This window comes from Eublepharis macularius, chromosome 17 (genome assembly GCF_028583425.1).
Source record: "Eublepharis macularius isolate TG4126 chromosome 17, MPM_Emac_v1.0, whole genome shotgun sequence".
NCBI classification, from domain to species: domain Eukaryota; kingdom Metazoa; phylum Chordata; class Lepidosauria; order Squamata; family Eublepharidae; genus Eublepharis; species Eublepharis macularius.
In genome coordinates this window covers 22,224,741-22,244,282 of record NC_072806.1, presented here as the reverse complement: position 1 = coordinate 22,244,282, position 19,542 = coordinate 22,224,741, and the positions used below count along the sequence as shown (strand labels likewise).

At 45.8% G+C, this 19,542-nt stretch overlaps 1 protein-coding gene across 1 annotated transcript; it reads left to right on the top strand.

Annotated features, from left to right (window-relative positions):
• Positions 1-2,555: 2,555 nt before the first annotated feature.
• SSC4D (scavenger receptor cysteine rich family member with 4 domains) lies at positions 2,556-18,138 on the top strand. Its single transcript, XM_055001825.1, has 10 exons — positions 2,556-2,673; positions 3,167-3,202; positions 6,710-7,015; positions 7,481-7,552; positions 8,384-8,698; positions 11,264-11,344; positions 12,037-12,108; positions 14,237-14,551; positions 15,234-15,317; positions 17,798-18,138. Exons 1-10 carry the CDS (start codon positions 2,556-2,558, stop codon positions 18,136-18,138), a joined length of 1,740 nt encoding a protein of 579 aa, XP_054857800.1.
• The last annotated feature ends 1,404 nt before the right edge of the window (positions 18,139-19,542 follow it).

Genomic DNA, 19,542 nt, shown 5'->3' with positions numbered 1-19,542 from the left:
GGCACATATACTGGTATGTCTTCATCTAGAAACCTGTTAAATATTGTCATTATGTTACAAATCGGGTGTTAGCTGTGCTTTGCATGGACTTCTTGTTCTGATATTCAGTCCTTCCCTTTCGTGGCTTTAATTCTGGCATGGTATGACTCTGCCAACTTGCACCCAATTCCTGTCTGGCATTCATTACAGTCGGGGGCTGGGACGGGAGAAGGTACCTGTATTGTGCCCATCTAGTTCCCTGTGTGGCTCAGAAAGCAGCGTGGTATAGCCCGATTTTGTCATATCTCACCTGCCATGAAAACCCCTAAATGGGTTTGCCATGTGCCAATTGCAGCTTGACAGCACTCATGTACCTACTTCCCTTAAAGAGCCCAAAGAATGCCATTTTGATAGGGAAATGGAACAAGGAGGAAAGAGTTAACCCCCATCACCAATCCCCCTGTCCTTATCCGTATTGAATCCTTATCCCTGCATCTAGTTTTCAGTAACATGTTAGGAGCTCCAGTTTCACTTGAAGTTATTCCTTTCATGGGTCAACACCCGGAAAAAAAATGAGGTCGGATTTCCCATTTTGTGGATATTGTGCTGTTGTATTCATTTAACACCTGGATGTTCTTGTCTACATGAAAGAAATCCAGGAGTTGAATGATTCCACAACAGTGTTTCGTCGATCCAGTCTGAAGTCTGGTGAAGTTTGCAGAATAACAAAACTGTCTTGCAAAGCGTTTTGCTTCAACTAATGTTTTGGAATGTTATCAGCTCCCAATAATATTTTTTGGAAATGAAGGTAACCCTATTTTTTTAAAAATAAGGCAAAGTTGCGTGATCAGATTTCTAAACAGGAAGAAGATCAATCAGCCTTAAAACCAGGTTCCTACAGGGGTCACACCTTTCCCATCCCATTGCAGCAAGAATAAAAAGCAGCTTGGAGATTCTCTGTAGAGACGGAGGTGGAGCATGGGAGGACAGGTCCTACCTGAGCCAAGCAGCACACCTTCCCCGAGTCAGAACAGGGACACGCTGTTGGCCTGAAACCATCTCGTCTGCCATCATGCAGCCGTTCGCAGCAAATGGCTGAAGAGGGGAAGGCAGGCCTGGCCCCTCTGGACAAAAGGCGACATTATTCCCCAGAGCATCTCGCTGCGGGATGGATGAATGGAGTATTCAAACCCTCAATCTTATGGAGTAGATTATCTTTCATCCTCTGATATAACGATGGCATTTGTCCCCTGGCATGCAGAATGCTATCAAAGGAGAGTGGGAAAACATCGGAGCTTCTTCATGTTTGCAAATCCTCTCCAGATCAGAGGTTTTCAGACTGTGTTTCCCTGAGGAACATTTTCAGGGAACCTGCAGTTATGGTGGACCAATACCCCTTAAAGGCAGTTTCCTACAGATCTCCCCTTCACAATGTATAGCTGCAGAAAGGTGCTGAGTGGTAAGCTGCAGTACTGCAGGCCAAGCTCTGCTCCCGACCTGAGTTCGATCCCAGCAGAAGCCGGGTTCAGCTAGCCGGCTCAAGGTTGAATCAGCCTTCCATCCTTCCGAGGTCGGTAAACTGAGTACCCAGTTTCCTGGGGGTAAAGTGTAGATGACTGGGGAAGGCAATGGCAAACCACCCCATAACAAAAGTCTGCCAAGAAAACGTTGTGATGCGATGTCCCCCCATGGGTCAGTATGACTCGGTGCTTGCAGTCTACCTTTACCTTTTATCCTGTTCACATAGGGCCATCAAGTCTTTCCAGGATCCCATAAGACCACAAAGACTATCAAGCCAAGCCACACGGTTGCAAAGGTCATCAAATATTTCCAGTACCCCACAACGCCTTCAAGCCAGGCCAGTACCCCCAAGATTGCAAAGACTGTCAAGGCATGTTTCTCCCCCCCTCCACAAGATTGGTAAGGCCATCAAGCCTTGCTGGCAGAGACCCACAATATCTCTTGTGCGGCTGCTGTTCTGTGCTAAAGAGGAAAATGTCTGCAGTGCAAAGGATGGATAACATAACTGTGCAGAGTGTTGACTAGAACTGGAGAGACCTGGGTTGAAATCCCAGGTTTCAGATTTCAGCCATGAAAGTTCATTGAGTGACCTTGGGCCAGTTACTCTCTGCTAGCCTAACCTACTTCACAGGAGGGTAGTAGTAGTAGTAGAGAGTGCCCTCAAGTCATAGCTGACTTATGGCGACCCCTGGTGGGGTTTTCACAGCAAGAGACTAACAGAGGTGGTTTGCCATTGCCTGTCTCTGCAACGCTGGTCTTCGCTGGAGGTCTCCCATCCAATTACTAACCAAGGTTGACCCTGCTTAGCTTCTGAGATCTGATGAGATCAGGCACACCTGGGCTACCCAGGTTAGAGCTCACAGGAAGGTAAAATGGACGACAGAAGAATCATGTCTGGCATCTTGCTTCCTGGAGGGAGGGCAGGAGAAAATCTGATCGACAGAAAGCTCAGCCCATCTTAAGACTGATGATGTTTCATTTCCAGGTGTGGTTTTTCCAGTTATTTCCTTGGAAGACCTTTGGGGAATCCTCTGTGTAACCAGTGAGAAGCAGAAATGAGAATTGGTCCCTGCCCAAGTCAGAGGAATAGAGATTGGTGGCCTGGATGCTGGGCGCTGCCTTCTGTGGTGATTCTGTCAACGTTGGGCCCCCTCTTTCTCCTTTCACCAACAGGTGAGTTGTTCCTTCAGTACAGCAGGTAAGGTTGCTAACTTCCAGGTGAGGCCTAGATCGGTCTTCTTGGTGCACATACTCACCAGCTGCACATCTGTGTCCTTAACTGATGACGTCACTTCTGCACCTGGAAGTGATGGGGTCGTGCCAGGGCCGAATTCTTAACAAATGGCCCTGCTTTGTTTTGGGATGAATATGAAAGAAGCGGTACGATGCTGTCATTTCTGGGTCATAGAGGAAGTGACATCATTGGCCAGGGACTCATGTGCACCCAGTTTCCAGCCTGCCTCCTCCCGCATTTCTATGGTAGCTCTCTGCTTTTCTGCTGCTGAATTGCCAGCTACAGGCTAGGAAAAGTACAAAAAGCCAGAAACGACACAGTCCTTACTGAATAGCCTTATATTCTGCAAAGTTGTCTAGCTTCCCTTCCTAGTATTCCACTGTTCAGAGTGAATGTAGGGAAGCAGTTCAACCTCTCTCTTCTTTATTTCAGCCCGTGGTTCCAAGGCTGCAGTGATGCCCATTCCAGGTGAGATCTTTTTGCCATTGCTCTGTGAGGAACATTATGCCGTTGTTCACTAGCTTTCTGAATTTGGGAGCTGTATCTTCTGGAATCACCGGGAACCTGGGCGAGCAACTCCTGAAGGGTTGTATTGTCGAAGGCTTTCACGGCCGGAGAACGATGGTTGTTGTGGGTTTTCCGGGCTGTATTGCCGTGGTCTTGGCATTGTAGTTCCTGACGTTTCGCCAGCAGCTGTGGCTGGCATCTTCAGAGGTGTAGCACCAAAAGACAGCGATCTCTCAGTGTCACAGTGTGGAAAAGATGTTGGCAGGTAATTTATATCTATTCAGGAAGGTGGGTTTGCGTCATCCTGTAAGGACGCAACCCAAACCCACCTTCCTGAGTAGATATAAATTACCTGCTAACATCTCCTCCACAGTTTGACACTGAGAGATCGCTGTCTTTTGGTGCTACACCTCTGAAGATGCCAGCCACAGCTGCTGGCGAAACGTCAGGAACTACAATGCCAAGACCACGGCAATACAGCCCAGAAAACCCACAACAACCATCCTGAAGGGTTGTTCCTATAGTAGCTCTAGAGAGGAGTTCTGCATATACAGGGCAGCTGCTCTTTGGTGTTTTGCTATGGTTTATTGGGTATTGATAGTATTTCTAAAAGAGCTCCTATGGAGTTTCTGAGATACTGTGACAGGCTAATGTGGGATTTTAGAATTCCTCAGTCTATTCCACATGTGATGTTGAGGGGATAGGGTTTGTGCACTGAGGTTATATCTATATATTACAAGTCCTTTTTGATTTGGGGAGGTGCCGTGGCTCAGTGGAAGAGCCGCTGATTTGCATGCAGAGGGTCCCAGGTTCAGGGCCAAGCTACACATGACGAATGACACTTGAACGGCAAGTGTATTTCTCCCTGTTCACTTGCCCTCCACTCAATCCACTTGCCATTCAAGTGTCATTCGTCATGTGTAGCTTGGCCCTCAATCTCTGACATCTACAGAGGAACAGGTAGCAAGTGATATGAAAGACCTCTACTTGAGATCCTGGAGAGCTGTTGCCAGTCCGAATAGACAATTCTGTCTTCAATGGACCAGTGGTCTGATTCAGCATATAAAGGGTTTTCTGCACAGGTTTTTTCTGTTGGTTCTGTCCCCATACTGTTTCGATTTATCTCCTGGTTTCCGCGTACAATTTTTTGCCTTTAGTTTTAACTTTTTTTCTTCTTTTCCCTTTTTTCCCCTCCCAGTTCTTTTGAGATCACTTTTATCCCGATCTTCTTCCTCAAGCTGATTTTGAGCCAAGTTTCTTGCAGTTTTGTATGTCCCTCCCATCCACTCCCACTCACTTCTGCCATGTTCATCATCAATGAACCACTCCTCCCCTCCCCTACTTTCTTCCTGGCTCCTGGTTTTGTTCTCTATCTTATTTTGTAATCATCATTTTCACAAAGTTATATCAACCTTCCATTGTACCTGTACATGCACAAGAGGAAACAAAAAAGCCAGAAATACACCTGAAAACCGTTTGTTCTGCATGACTCTGGTCAGGCTTGATTCAAATATAGGCATGCACTTAAGAAGTCTTGAGTGTCTAGTTAGCTTTCCTATATCAAATCATTTAACTCCTGTTAAGGGGTACACCACAGATAATGTCTTGGTTTCATTACCAGGTATTGTACATAGGTAACACACTTATGGAGTCTCTGCTTCCATTTTAACCCTTTATTATTACAAAATAATTATTCGATATATTTAATATCAACTCAATCAACAAAAAGTTATACCATCCATTATAACTACATAGATCACTGCATGTGTGTACAGTGGCCATCATCACACGGTCATAAATTTAGCGCCAAACTAGTGCCATCTCCCGCTGAATGCTCACTTTATTCCAGCTCTCTTGCGATTTCGCCATTCTCCCCAATTCACGCATTGTGACTCTTTATGTCATCTTTATCCACTTCCATGTGAATGCCCTGGATCGACTATGAACTCTTTGCAACACCAAAACGCTCACTCTCCTCGATCATCTGTCTCACCTAACACTGATTCTCCTGCCCTACACTCCCACAAGCCCCAGCGCAACCCGCAATTAAGCCTCAAAGTAATTTTTTTTTTAAGTCAGCCTTATAGTGCTATAGCCTTATTCTGCCATGGGCGGAAAACCTCTGCTACCTATCATGGTTGGCTTTTGGGTTGGCCCAGCACAACATTGGTATAATAGAAGAGTGATATAGCACAAATATGCGAAAAACATTAAAAAAAGGGGCGGGATTTTTAGGGCCCTGTTTCCGGAGGCACTTTGACTGACCGTCGAATTGCGCTTTTCCCTTTTAATGTGACTGACTGGAAGTGCAAGCAGTTGTCAAGAGATGGGAGAATCTGTTCTAATAACGATAACAGAAGAAACGATTTCTAGTGCAAAACTGCCGAAATAAGGGCCCGTGTGACGACGGCCAGTGTCATCAAGTCACAACTGACTTATGGCAATCCTTGCTGGGGTTTTCAAGGCAAGTGAGAAGCAGAGGTGGTTTGCCATTGCCTTCCTCTGCAGAGTCTTCCTCAGTGGTGTCCCATCCAAGTACTGACCCTGCTTAGCTTCTGAGATCTGACGAGACTGGGCTAAACCATGCCACCTTCCCTCCCACATAAAGCAATAAAGGAGAGCAATTACATGTGTTCAAAAAAGTATCTTATCCAAAGACATGAAGGTCACAGGCAAGGAGCCTCTTCGAAGCCCTCGATCAATTTAGCTAGTCATATTTATAGGGTTTCAGAACCTTCTCTTAACAATCGCTGCTTCAAAGACTCAAATTATTAGTTAACTTACTATCTTTTGACTTCATACACTCAACGAGATTATCCATAATTGAAACGTCTTCTTGAAACAGATAGCAATCCTTAGTTTTTCTTGCTACTTCTTGTCTTAACAAAGTCTATGTAGAATTAGTGATTACAAGTTTCTCATACATCTGAATATCTTTTGGCCCTCCATCAATACAACTATCTTGAACATTCCTGCCATTCTCAGATACTCTCCGTTCCTGGGCCTTGGTACATTGTACATTGTATATATTGATATTGTCACTGGAAGTGAGAAAGGGTAACTCTAGGAATCACCAGAAACTCTAAGGTAAAACCACTGTTTGGTTGCCATGCAACATTTGTGGCTCTGTGTGGGGGTGAGAGGCTACAGCTGCTACTTCCTGCCTGCCTTGGTTGCAAACAGAAAAGAGCCTGTGTGCATCTGGGAGGCAGAAAACTCCCATTGCATGTAGGATGCTAAGTCCTCCTGAAGATGAAGTTTTAAAGGAGCATATGTTGTCCCCAGCCTGAACAGGTGCTTTGCCAACTGACTACACATCCCAGAATTCTTTTGTTTCAGAGCAGAGGATTCTGGGATATGTTCTCTATCTGCATCTCCTGCTTCCTTTCAGTCCACCCTTGTTCTTCCTCTCTAGCATAGGGATCCTTCTAAACCCTTTTTTCTAACTGGTGGCCTCTTTCCCCCCAGATCTACGGCTGGTCAATGGGCGCAGCCGGTGCCAGGGGCGTGTGGAGATCTTCTACAACAATACCTGGGGCACGGTGTGTGATGATGACTGGGACATCGTGGATGCCAACGTGGTGTGTCGCCAGCTGGGTTGCGGCCACGCAATAGCAATGCCGGCCACCCTCTTCTTTGGCCGGGGTCACGGGCCCATATTCCTTGATAATGTGGACTGCAAAGGGCGGGAGACAGCCCTCAGCGAGTGCGGCAGCCGTGGGTGGGGCATCCACAACTGCTACCACTACGAGGATGTGGCTGTCACATGTAATGGTATAAAGGTTTGCTTCCACTTGCTTGTGATGTGAGGGGCTTTTGGCTGTGTGTTCAGTTTGCCACCAGATCTTGAAAGGAGCGGACTTCCTTTCATTACAGGATTTTTTCCCTTTGTACTGTATTCAACTCTTCTTTAATTCTGAAATTAATTCTGAAATGGGAGCATGTGTGGTTTGCCATGGCTTTCTGTTCCTTCATTCACATATACCCGATCTTACCTTACTGATGCACATGTGCTCAATGATAAACAAAACCCACTTTGCAAATAATTGGGATCGCCTTTGTAATTGATTCCCGGATTGATTCAATTTTTGCAGCCCTGCTAAAATGCTGGTTAAGAGGGACACTTGGGGGGTGGTATATATGTGTACACGGAGGTGGCCAGAGGGGAGCTATTGTACACAGGGCTTTGACGAAAAGATTGATCCACATTCACGCTCCCACTGTTGGTTGTCTTTGCAGAGCTGCTGCCCACACAAGCTGCAAGAGACCCAACTAGCAAAGCAGCCACCCCCTCACTTCAAAATGGAAAAAGTGAGTGCTTTTTCAGAGGGGGGCACTATCTGTTTTTTTCTAAAGATTAACTTGATATTCAGCCCCTCCTTGCTTCTCTCTGTTTCAGAAGTGAAAATAAAACCTGTTTGTTGTAGTAGTTAAGAACGGCAGGACTCTAATCTGGAGAGCTGGGTTTGATTCCCCACTCCTCTGCGTGAAACCAGCTGGGTGACCTCGGGTCAGTCACAGCTCTCTCAGAGCTCTCTCAGCCCCACCCACCTCACAGGATGATTGTTGTGGGGATAATAATAATATACTTTGTAAACCGCTCTGAGTGGGTGTTAATTTTTCATGAAGGGCAGTATATAAATTGCATGTTGATGTTATTAAAAACACTACCATGACCTAGCAATGGCTCTGTTTTCTCATCAAGAATCGTGACTCCCTCCCCTTCCCATTTTTAATATTTATTTATTTATTTATTTATTTCAAATTTCTATTCTGCCCTCCCCGCGAGCGGGCCGAGGGAGGATAACAACATATTAAAATACAAAAATACAATAAAAAACAACATATTGAAATACAATAAAAATCCATACACATTTATTAGTGCAAAAACATAAAAAATAAAAATAAAAAAGCAAATTGGAGAAAAAAAACAGGAAAAGAAAGAAAGAAAACTGTGTTGGCTACAAAACACTATCCGCAAATATATACTTAGGTATCTGTAAAAGATTTTCAAATATCTATATATGTCCATATGCGCTTTCCATATTGCAAAACGTTCAAAGCTCAAGATGGCTCACAACAATCCCCCCTTTTTAAAATTAGATTTAAAATTTATGCTCACGGTTCTTTGAACTTCCCTAGGAGATGGGAGCATACGATTGGTGCGTGGAGCCAATTCCTGCCAAGGCCGAGTAGAGATCTTGTTCAAAGGAAACTGGGGCACGGTTTGTGATGACGACTGGGGGCTGAGTGATGCCGGTGTGGTGTGCAAGCAAATGGGTTGCGGCCACGCCGTGGACTACAGGACCAACGCCTACTTTGGCTATGGCACAGGCCACATCCTCCTGGACAATGTCAACTGCGATGGAAGCGAGCCACATCTCTCAGCTTGTTACAGCCTGGGCTGGGGCATCCACAACTGTGGCCATCATGAGGATGCAGGGGTCATCTGCTCAGGTAACAAAGCCAGGAGGCCAAACTTCAATGGTTGTCTTACTCAGCTATGTAAATGTCTCGGGGAGAGGAGAGATGTTCCCTGAACTTTTGGAGGTGCAGAGAGGAATCAGCTGGTTGGCCGGGTGATAAACCCCTTCTTCATAAGCCTTGTTTGGACTTCTGATTTTATTGCTCCAGCCACACATAATGGAGGTTGGCGCTACCCATAATCCTTCTAATATATGCAGTCAATTTACAATAAATAAATAGACTACAACAAGCAGGGTAACTGCAAGGAATTATGGGAGGGGGACTAGGATGGAAATACCTCCCCAATCCACAACCGCAGTTCCGTAAATCCTAGTGGTTTGAGTGGGATAATTTTCCATTTTTCTTTTCCTCCTTTAACTGAATCCTGGCAGGTCTCAACAATCCATGTCTCCTGGTTTAGTGCTGACGATCAGACTATTTTTGTTATTTTCTTTCCATTTATTTGCAGGCTCATGTTTTTCTGCTTACCCAGTCCCCCAGAGTATGTAGAAATCCCCTGCTGATCTGCGATGGCTTGTTTTTTGCCAAATAACTCAAAATAGAAGCCCAGCAGCACCTTAAAGACTAACAACATGTATTTTCACATGTGTTTTCTTGAAACAGAGCTCAGTTGTTCTTCTAATGTATGCTGCCTTGGTGTTTGGTATGAGGACCAGACACTTTACTGTAGAGTGACTGCTATGAAAACAGAAATAAAAAGAAACCAGTAATTATTAATACCAACAGTACTAGAAGCAGCAAGCTAAGAAGCAATGAATTATAAATAGACTAAAAAGTTTTTAAAAGAATATTGAGTCCCAAGCTAAAAACAAAAATACAGTACAAAAAACATATACTAATAGCCAAGTGGCCCTGGTCTGAGGATACTTAAATCTGGAGACTGGAGCCATAAACAGACAAGACAGATCTTCCTACACACTTGAAAAATGCCCCAAGTTTGTAGAGAACTCTGAAATCTAAAAAAAATATATTTGAGGGGGTTAATCCCCCCAATGGTTAAAGGAGCCTCTGTTGCTTTAAGAATCAAATGCCCTCTGTGGCTGTTGCTAGGCAACCATAACAGTTCCCAGGTTTGGTTTCTGTCAGGAAAAGGCAAAGGGAGGGGTCAGGGCCCTTTCTGGGGCTGTTTTGGCCTTTGAGGGAGGACTCATATGGGGCCACGCCCAGAAGCAACCATTGGGCAACCTGAGACCACGTGACTGGCATGTCTCATCCAGACCTGGCTGCTTGCTGCTGTTCAATAGCACCCCCCTCCGCCCCCCAAAAAGCCAAGAGTAGTGCAGCGGTTAGAGTTTCAGAGTAGGATGTGGGAGAGCCAGATTGGAATCACCTCTATGCTGCGGAAGTTCACTGGGTGACTTTGACCTGGTCACATACTCCCAGCCTAACCTACCTGTCAAGGTTATTGTGAAGATAATATGGAGGCAAGGAGAATGATGTAAGTTCCTTTTGGCCCCCATTGTGGTGAAAGGCAGTATGTAAATGAAGCAAATTAATAAACATAGAAGAAGATGGAACAGGTAAAAGATAAGTTGTTTAGTAGGTTTGAAGGAGAGAATGACATAGGGAAAGGTGAGCATATGGAGGCTGCCAGGAGAAGGGAAAGAGGGAAAAGTGAGGGGAAGGGGATACAGGGAAAAGTGAAGTACCTTCCCACAAGTCTTTGCAGATTCGCTTCCCAGAGAGTCTTTGCACAAGTCTTTGCAGATACAACTGAGCCTGGCTCAGCCAGCACCACTCAACTGGGTCATAGGGGAGAGACTGCTGTGAGGGGGAGGTGAAGATGGGTGCAGACAAAGTGGGTGGGAAAGAGAGAAGGAAGCAGGAAAGGGAAGATGCAATGGAGAGGCAGGGAGGGGGAAGAGGACATAGTGGGGGAAGGGAAAATGAGATACCTCCCACAAGTTCTTGCAGGTCTAGGGTTCCCAGGTGCTCACCAATGGCTGGTAGACTCCAAGGGATTTGCCCCCTCATCCGCCAATCACCCAGCAATCGGTGGGAGGGGGCATGCTCCCAGAGATTGCCCACCACTGGCAGGCACCTCAGGAGCGCAGTGACGTCACTTCTGTGGGAGCATTTCCGCACTTCGTTTTGGGCCAATTTGTGTCCCAAACAGGCCGAATTGGGCCCATGTGGAGCTCAGGAACGCTTTTGCACCACCTTTAAAGCAAAATTTCCTACTTCGCCTGCTATGCCATTTTCTGACACTAGAGAGCTGTATTGTATATATTTCCAGAAACTTTGCACCTCCCTGTGCGGCCAAAATCACAAATACCTCCTCTTCCACGCCAATCTACAATATCCCTGTTACCCTTATTTCCCATACATATTCAAAGTGTCCCGTTGCCTCTTAAAAAGTAACTGCTACACTTTTATTAGAATAGCATGAGCTTTACAGGTGATTGCCTGATGCTAGGGTCGAACTGTTGACTCTGAGTCAAAGAAATCCATGAATGAACTGCGCTTTTGAAGGCACAGCACGGCCATCCCATTAACTGATTTCTTCGACTGTTCGAATGCTATCAATCCTTGCAGGACTTGGGTTGACGACGGTCACGCCAATCACCACCTCATTGGCCCCCATCTATGAAGACTCATTCACCGACACAGCCGTGGGTAAGCAGGAGGGTGAGCTCTTTGATCTTGGGGAATAGCTTACATTTTGATGGATGCAAGAAGCTGCTTGCCCTGACCCGGATAGCCCAGGTGAGCCTGATCTCGTCAGATCTCAGAAGCTAAGCAGGGTCAGCCTTGATTAGTAATTGGATGGGAGACCTCCAACGAAGACTTGGGTTGCAGAGGCAGGCAATGGCAAACCACCTCTGTTTGTCTCTTGCCATGAAAACCCCACCAGGGGTCGCCGTAAGTCAGCTATGACTTGAGAGCACTTTCCATCATCCAAGAAGGAGCTTGTATTTTGATGGATACTGTTCAAGATACAACAGCAGGGCTGCCTGAAAAGTCTAGTACTCTGTTCTGGAGAAAAGAAACAGGGGATGGATAATACCAAAATGCCCTGTCGGGGAGGCAGTCAGTTAGGACTAAGGCCATTCACTCCGTTTCTCTGGTGGAATGACATTCCTGTTTGTGCAGGAGCAGGCTGCGATTTCTGCTGATTCCCTCTCCCACTGCAGACCCTCCCTTTGACCCCCTCTGCTGTTCCTGAGGGTCTACTGACACCCCCCCCCCCACAGAATGGGAGACTCTGAGTGGGCTGCAGCAGAATGGGGTAAGGGAGGAAGTCCTGCTCCTTTGCAGATGGTTGTGTTTGCACTAGTATGTTGTTCTGATGGTACGTACCTTTGCAGTCACAGATAGCCAAGATCAGGCCTCTCCTGAGACTGAAATGATGACTACTGCCTTTCTGCTGCTGGAAAAAAGTAAGTCCTGTGGCTGGGAACAAGGCCGGTGGCATTGGTCTGTAAACCTCTCTAGAAGCGTAAGAAATAGGGCTGCAGGCAGTCTTCTTTGCTATATGGGGCTGCCCTGCCTGCCAAGACATAACCAACAGCAGCCCCTAGCCCCTCTGACTCGATGGCCAGGCCTGAGCATCTGTGGCTCATTAGCATCAGAAACAAATACATTGGACCAGAGTGATTTCGAAAGTCACTTATTTAGGAAAAAGGTCCACAATAAATAACGAAAAGCTTTGGGATGTACAAAAATTCCTTTAATCCAACGTGCATGTTTCTGAAGCTAATGAAGTTACTGATTGCCTCATCCGAGCAGTTTTCTGTTTTCAAAGTCACAATCATTTAAGCAATATAAGGGAGACAGCAGTCTTGGGAATCCTGGACCAGGAAAATATTTTGAGGGTCAAGTAGGTGCACTTTATTTTGATCATTTACTTACGTACTTATTTGGTTTCTACCCTGCTTTTTTCCTCAACGGGGACCCAAAGTGGCTTGCATCATTCTTCTGTCCTCCATTTTATCCTCAAAGCAAACCTCTGTAGTACATCAGGCTGAGATTGGCCCAAGGTCACCCAGCAAGCTTCCCTGGCAGAGTGGGGATTCAAACCTTAGAGCCAAGCTACAAGAGACAAATTACACGAGGAGGAGCACATGAAGAGAGTCACAGTGTTAGCTGTGAAGCTGAGTTTTAAAAGAGATCAGAAGGCTTTGTTAATTTCCCCTCTCTACAGAGCCAGGGAGATTTGATCAGAGTGCTTGTTAATTTCCTCTTTGCCTCCTGAAGGCTCTGTCAGTTTCACCTCCCCTTCTAGGAGGTGAAGAGGAAATCAACTTCTGAGCAGGGATCTGTAGAGAGGGGAAAGTGACAAAGCCCTCCTATCTCTTTTAAAACTCAGCTTCCTGGCTAACGTTGCGACTCTCTTCACGTGCTCCTCCTTATGTAATTCTTCTCTTGTAGCTTAGCTCTCAGTCTCCCAGATTCCACTTGATTATTGTCCTTGCTTCCTGTCTGCACAATGCCTGTTTCAGATTGGGAGTTTGAACAATGGTGTGCATGGAGAAGGGGCTTCAGTTCATTTTCCTGATCTGGAATAGTCCTGGGGATGCTGTCTGGTCCATCTGTATTCCAGGGATCATGTGAGTTTCATCAAAGATACAAAGAGCACACCCTTGGGATCATTTCAGGTTGGGGAACAGCATGGCAGTGGTGAGGTTGAAGCCCCTTCTACATGTGTGCCATGGACCTAGGGTTGCCAGTTGCCTGCAAGTGCACATCCCCAAGCTCCATTGGCAGCTCTCTTGACCAAGAAGGAGGAGAAAAAAAATGAGATGTGTGTATGGACTGATGCAGATGCTGATGTGACTTCCTGGTAACCATTCAGGATACTTTAGAGATTTCCTTAATGTCCATGGTCTTTACCATAGAGATTGAGGGAATTCCCAGGGTGGTGCCAGGGTGGGGGGTTGTGACATCACTTCCTGGTGTTCACCAAGAAGTGATGTCACAACATTAGTGATGCTCTCTTTCTTCATGCTCTGCCTCCGGAAAGCTCCTGAGGCTTGCCGATGCAGGATTGGCAAGCCTACATGGACCTGATTCAAATTTGACAATGTGCACACAGGAATGGAGGAATACCTACAACTTACAGATGAATCCACAATTCACGTCTGACTTCCCCAGTCCCGGCTTGTGTGTGAGTAATGTATGAACTGGCCTTTTAAAATTCAAATTAAGTAAAAAAGAGCAAGAGTTCAGTAGCAGTGAAGAAGTGAGCTGTGGCTTATGAAAGCTCCTGCCCTACCACAAATTTTGTTAGTATTACAGGTGCTACTGGACTCTTGCTCTTTTCTACTGCTACAGACAGACTAACACGGCTGTCCATCTAGATTAATCTGTGGCATCGGCTATCCCTAAAAGCCTGGAATCTGTAGAAACTAAAATGTCCTTCTAGTGGATTTGGAAGTCCCTGCAGAAGGGCAAAGACAAGCTATGTAATTTTCACAAGGCCACCAGATTGTAGAGGATAGGGTGGGGAATGAATTGGATTGTATATTCCATTGTATGATGGCATTTTGGTCTCTCCCATCTGTCCAGCAGGTGGCGGCCTCCGACTGGCAAATGGAAACAGCAGCTGCCAGGGCCGGGTGGAAGTCTTGTATGGGGACACCTGGGGGACCGTTTGTGACGATGACTGGGATTTCCCCAATGCCCAGGTGGTCTGCCGGCAGGTGGGCTGTGGCTCAGCGCTGGTGGCCACCGTGCTGGGGTACTTTGGCTATGGCACTGGACCCATCCTTCTGGACAACGTGGATTGTTCTGGCACAGAAACCGACTTGGCCGAGTGCTTTAACCTGGGCTGGGGGCAACATAACTGCGGCCATCACGAAGATGCTGGCGTCATATGCAGAAGTGAGAAATGTGCATGATTGCTGTGGTCCTTGATTCAATTCCTACCCTGCTATTTAAACTAAAAGGTTATTTGATGCTTACGTATCATAACAAGGTATGGCCAAAAGAGATGGGGGTTCATTTGTTTTGCATGCAAAAGGACACAGACATTTCTGCCTGAAGAATCTCAGGTCACAGGTATGGGGAAAGGCCTCTGCTTATAGGCAATCGCCCTGGGCGCAAGTTACAGTGAGCACATGTATAATCCATGTACAGCGTACACTTGATTTTTAAAAAATATGTGCATTGAGCAATTCTCATATTACACTGAATGTACAGCTGAACAGGTGATTTAAACCGTATATTCATCCAGGTACCGGTCCCCAGTATCATTAGTAGAGTGAACGCACATTGGCTCTTTCCTACACACATAAAATAGGATGTACAAGTGTTCACTGGAACTTCTGCACCTGTCTTTCAGTTGCCACTGTCTACATCATGCCTTTGACAGGCAAGATCAGGGCAGAATCTTTGGGAGGCCAGAACCTAGTTTAGTGCAATATTCCACTCAAGATGTATCTGGCCCTAAACAGAAACTGACGAAAAGGAGCAGGTCTGCTCTAGAAAAAAAAATCAAAAGCTTTTCTAGATTAGTGCATTGCAAGGGCATTTTGTTGCGAAATATACCCTTGCCTTTTCCCAGATGCAGGTGTGGAAGAATCGGAATATCATTTCCAAGAAGACAGGTTTGCCACCACCACTGCGACCACAACTCGTCCCAGGGATGGTATGTTGAGCATGGGGCAAGATGCTGCCCCCCAAATGATCGCCAAGTTCTCCATTGAATTGTTATCACAGTCCATCAGATATCTGGGCTGGAATTTTTGGTCCCTCGCTGACTCCGATTTTATCCAAGTATCTAGGAGTGAGTGAGATATAGCCTTTAGTATACAGCATGTTACAAGTATTGCAGCTGTTTGCAGCTGTCCAGTTGTTACCCTGTTTATGCCAATATTGCGTAGATGTTAGTCTTTTGGGAATCACCCCTTGCACTCCTATCACTACTGGAATAACTATTGTACATTTTCCCCAGATATACTGAACTTCAAATCTTAAAACCTGACTTGTTTTACCTTTCCAATCTATTTTTCCTCAATTGTACTGTCACCTGGGATCGCCGTATCACTTAGTTTGACTTCCTTACTTTCAACCACAGTAATACCTGGAGTATTATGTTCTAACTTCTTATCCCTTTGGATTTTGAAATCCCACAAGATCTTAACTTTCTTCTTCTTCTTCCTCTTCTTCTTTCTCTTCCTCTTCATTTATATCCTACTTTGGACCCAAAACAGTTTACATCATTCTCTTCTCTGTTTTATCCTCACAACAAGGATAGGTAGATGTGAGTTAGATTAGGCTGAGAAGGTATGGCTGGCCCAAGGTCACCCAGCGAGCTTCCTTGACAGAGTGTTCAAACTTGGGTCTCTCAGATCCTAGTCCAACACTCTAACCACTATACCATGCTGTCTGTCCACGCTGTTAGTGTCTTACATTTGCTAAATCCAAATTTCTTTGAAAGTTTCCTGGAGTAGCACATTGTCTTAGCCTCTTTCTGAAGTACAACGGATCTTTTAGCAATTGTTCTGATTTTTATTTCTGAACTTCGTATGGACTTCTTCCCATGTTTCAGATTCTTTGATTCATTTTCTTCACACACACACACACACACACACACACACACACACACACACACACACACACACACACACTTCTACATTTCTAGTGTGCACATGTGCATCGATAAGTGACTAAGCCATTTTGATTTGATTACATTTTGCAGCAGTATCAAGATTATAGGTTGTAGTTTTGTGTAGAGGTTTACCCTTGTGCAAGAAACACATAAGAACTGAGACCTGTGACAATCTGTGCATGTTCCAATTCTGGAATGAAATTTAGATCAACAACTACAACCAAGTTTATTATACGGTCAACAGACCTTTTGGTTACACAATCAAATATAATTCTCATAGCTAAGCTGGAATCAAGGAAGTGTGGAATGCAGCACAGAGAGAAATTCCAGAATGATAGGCAAAGAGCATTGTGGGAATCTGCTCATCCTTAATATTCATAACTAGATGGACCTTCCCCAAATGTTGGGGGCAGTGTTACCGGAATTGGTCTTCTTGCAATAAGAGTATTGTGGGGGGAATTAGCAGCAAGTTAGACAGCTATGCAAGAGGCAGTAACTACGGGATCTTTTTTACCAATTTATGGGGTCCCTTCCAAGATAGCAGACAAGGCTGGTGCTTTAAATTCAAGGAGCAAACATACAGAGGAATAATTAATAAAATGGTTACACATACACAGAGTCCTAGGAAGCTAGTCAGAAGTTGGAATAGAGTGAGGGAGGGGAAAAGTATATCTACCTATCCTGAAGAGTAGTCCAGTCCACGGGAGAAGAGGGCAGCTTCAAACGCCAGTGTTCTCAGCCAGGAGAGCAAGAGGCTTAGGGCAACCTCAAAGGAACAGTGCCTTGGATCCAGTAAGCATGTACTGTTCGATTTGAATGAGGCCAGGGCACTACTCTTATAGGGTAAAACATGCCCTGAGGTGGGAGAGCTCACCAGGCCGTTGGAACAAAGACTCCAATGGTCATTTCCTGGGAGTAACAAAAGGTTTGATTACCTTGATTGCTAGCTGCCGGGGCATGTGAAAGAGAATGCAAAGTCTCTCTTGGAAGTGCACAAAAGAGGCAGTTTGTTAATGAAGTCCACTGGAGCTATGTTGATGAATTTAGTTGGGGAATGTACCTTCCCAGGAATGAATTATAAATATTTATGAATGCCAATTGTTTTGCTCCTCAGTCACGGGCAGGAGATCTCATCATGGAAGGAGGGAAAGGAATGTGTTAAATGGAGGTGACTCTGCAAGACCTTTGTTGCTCTGGATTCCTTTCAGAGCTGGGGAGACTGTAAAACTGTAAAACCACTGGTCACACTGCATTTACATGTGGCATTCCATTCATGCCTGGGTCTCCTGGGTGGGACTCAGCAACTGCTAGCTGGAATTCCCGTTTGCAGGCCAAACTGCCATCTTAATCCAGGGGTCTTGTGATTTTATATCACAGGTAGCCATGTTAAATAGCTATTAAAGATTGTGGGGGCTGGGCCGACTGCTTACAGCAAGACTACAAACAGTAGATCACAGAGTGAGAGTAGATGGGAATTAGAGAATGGATCCTAGATTTTCCCCTGTCGTTCCCATGATGTTCTCTGGGGTCCCAATTCACAGGTTTCCTGCGTCTTGTCAATGGCAGCCACCGCTGTGAAGGCCGGGTGGAGATGTTCTACCTGTCGCAGTGGGGGACGGTATGTGATGATGCCTGGGACCTCAAGGACGTGAAGGTGGTGTGTCGGCAGCTGGGCTGTGGGGTTGCTTTAGCTGCCTCGGGGGAAGCACAGTACGGCCAAGGCACTGGCTACATTTTCCTCGACAACCTCAAGTGCAAAGGCGACGAATCATCCCTCCTGCGCTGTTCCCACATCCGCTGGAACGTGCACAATTGCGATCACTCAGAAGATGCTGGTGCCCTCTGCAACCTACTATGATTCACTGGAAGGTACAGCCAGGGCTATGTGCATACCCCTGTTCCCTATAGTCCCGTGAAAACTGCAGAATGTGTTGGCGGGTGCAGAGTTCAGGTCTTTTAGCTTTTCCTCCCTTGTTTTAAAGCAAATTTCTAGGCCTTGTGGTAGGTTTGGAAACAAGTAGGAAATGCCTGTGGCATGCCCAGAAACCAGAAGAATTGCTGAACAATCTTTCCAGTGGTTAAAGTGGAGCTTCAGTAATCTCCTCGCCCTTCTGCATGACTATCAGAAGCAGAATGAATCACACATAATTTTAGTGATCGTGCTGACGTTTGCAGTTATCAGCCCCAGGGAGCAAGCTTAAGCAGGTCTAAGCGGAAGTAAGCCCCATCTTATTTAATGGGAACCACTCCCAGGATAGTATTTGTAATAGTGTGACTTCAGTATACTCATTTGCTCAGCTCCTAAAGGTTAGTTCCATTATGAAGCGAGCATACCATTTTCCGTAAGTTCCTGTTCAGCTCAAGAAGTTTTGTTCCTGTCCACTTGGCACACCAAAGACCAAGCGGGCAGCTTTGTAGAGTCATGTGCAGAAGTTTAGGGTTGCCAACCTCCAGATGGGGCCTGGAGACCTCCTGGAATTACAACTGATCTCCAGGCCGCAGAGATCAGCTCCCCTGGAGAAAATGGCTGCTTGGGAAGGTGAACTACATGGTATTATACTCCACTGAGGTTATAGAGTAAGGGTCAAACTTAAGGGACTGTAGGACAAGAACCAGGCACTTTCCACCATGCACCTCCATGGCAACTTGTCTGAGGAGGGCTTGTGCTCTGCTACAATGCAGCGCCACCACAACAAATAGGCAGAAAAGGGTATTGCATTTATTAGCTGAACAAGGATCAGATGACCCAAGGGTCCTACAGAGTTCCACCAGATGGTATAAAGTTGTTTGACATTGGCCTGGCTTCTTATTGTGAACAACTGGTGGTTCAGCTTGGCTCTGACATAGAGCAGTCCCGCACATCTGATGTTAGGACAAAGCTTTAGCCCAGGCATCTTTTTAAAAAATAGCATGGTGGTAAGGAATAGTAAAACTTCAAGATGGAGTACAGCCTCAGTTGTATCCCTGGCCGGGCAAACCTGCCATCTGTTTTCTTTTCCAGACTAACATCTGACAGCAGAGCATGCCAGAGACCAAGCGTGCATCCTCAGGTGCGCCCCAGCAAGGAAGCCACATCCCAAGACTTGTTAGTGTGATGCTGTCTGTTCCGTGTACATCCTTACATGGGTGCATGTATGTGTGGGGGGGGGGGGAGTGTCTCATGTACATCTTTGTATATAATTGGCATGTACACTGCATAGAAAGGTCCTTTTCCCACTACTGTTTGTCCCCCCACGCACACCTTTTCCATACCTTAATGAAT

What these genes read in the sequence shown, in the direction of transcription:
- SSC4D (XM_055001825.1), top strand. Translation starts at nt 2,556, where the DNA reads ATGAGAATTGGTCCCTGCCCAAGTCAGAGGAATAGAGATTGGTGGCCT. An exon ending in TGCTGGCGTCATATGCAGAA is followed by an intron (nt 14,552 to 15,233) that starts GTGAGAAATGTG and finishes GCCTTTTCCCAG; the next exon opens with ATGCAGGTGTGGAAGAATCG. An exon ending in CACAACTCGTCCCAGGGATG is followed by an intron (nt 15,318 to 17,797) that starts GTATGTTGAGCA and finishes CGTTCCCATGAT; the next exon opens with GTTCTCTGGGGTCCCAATTC.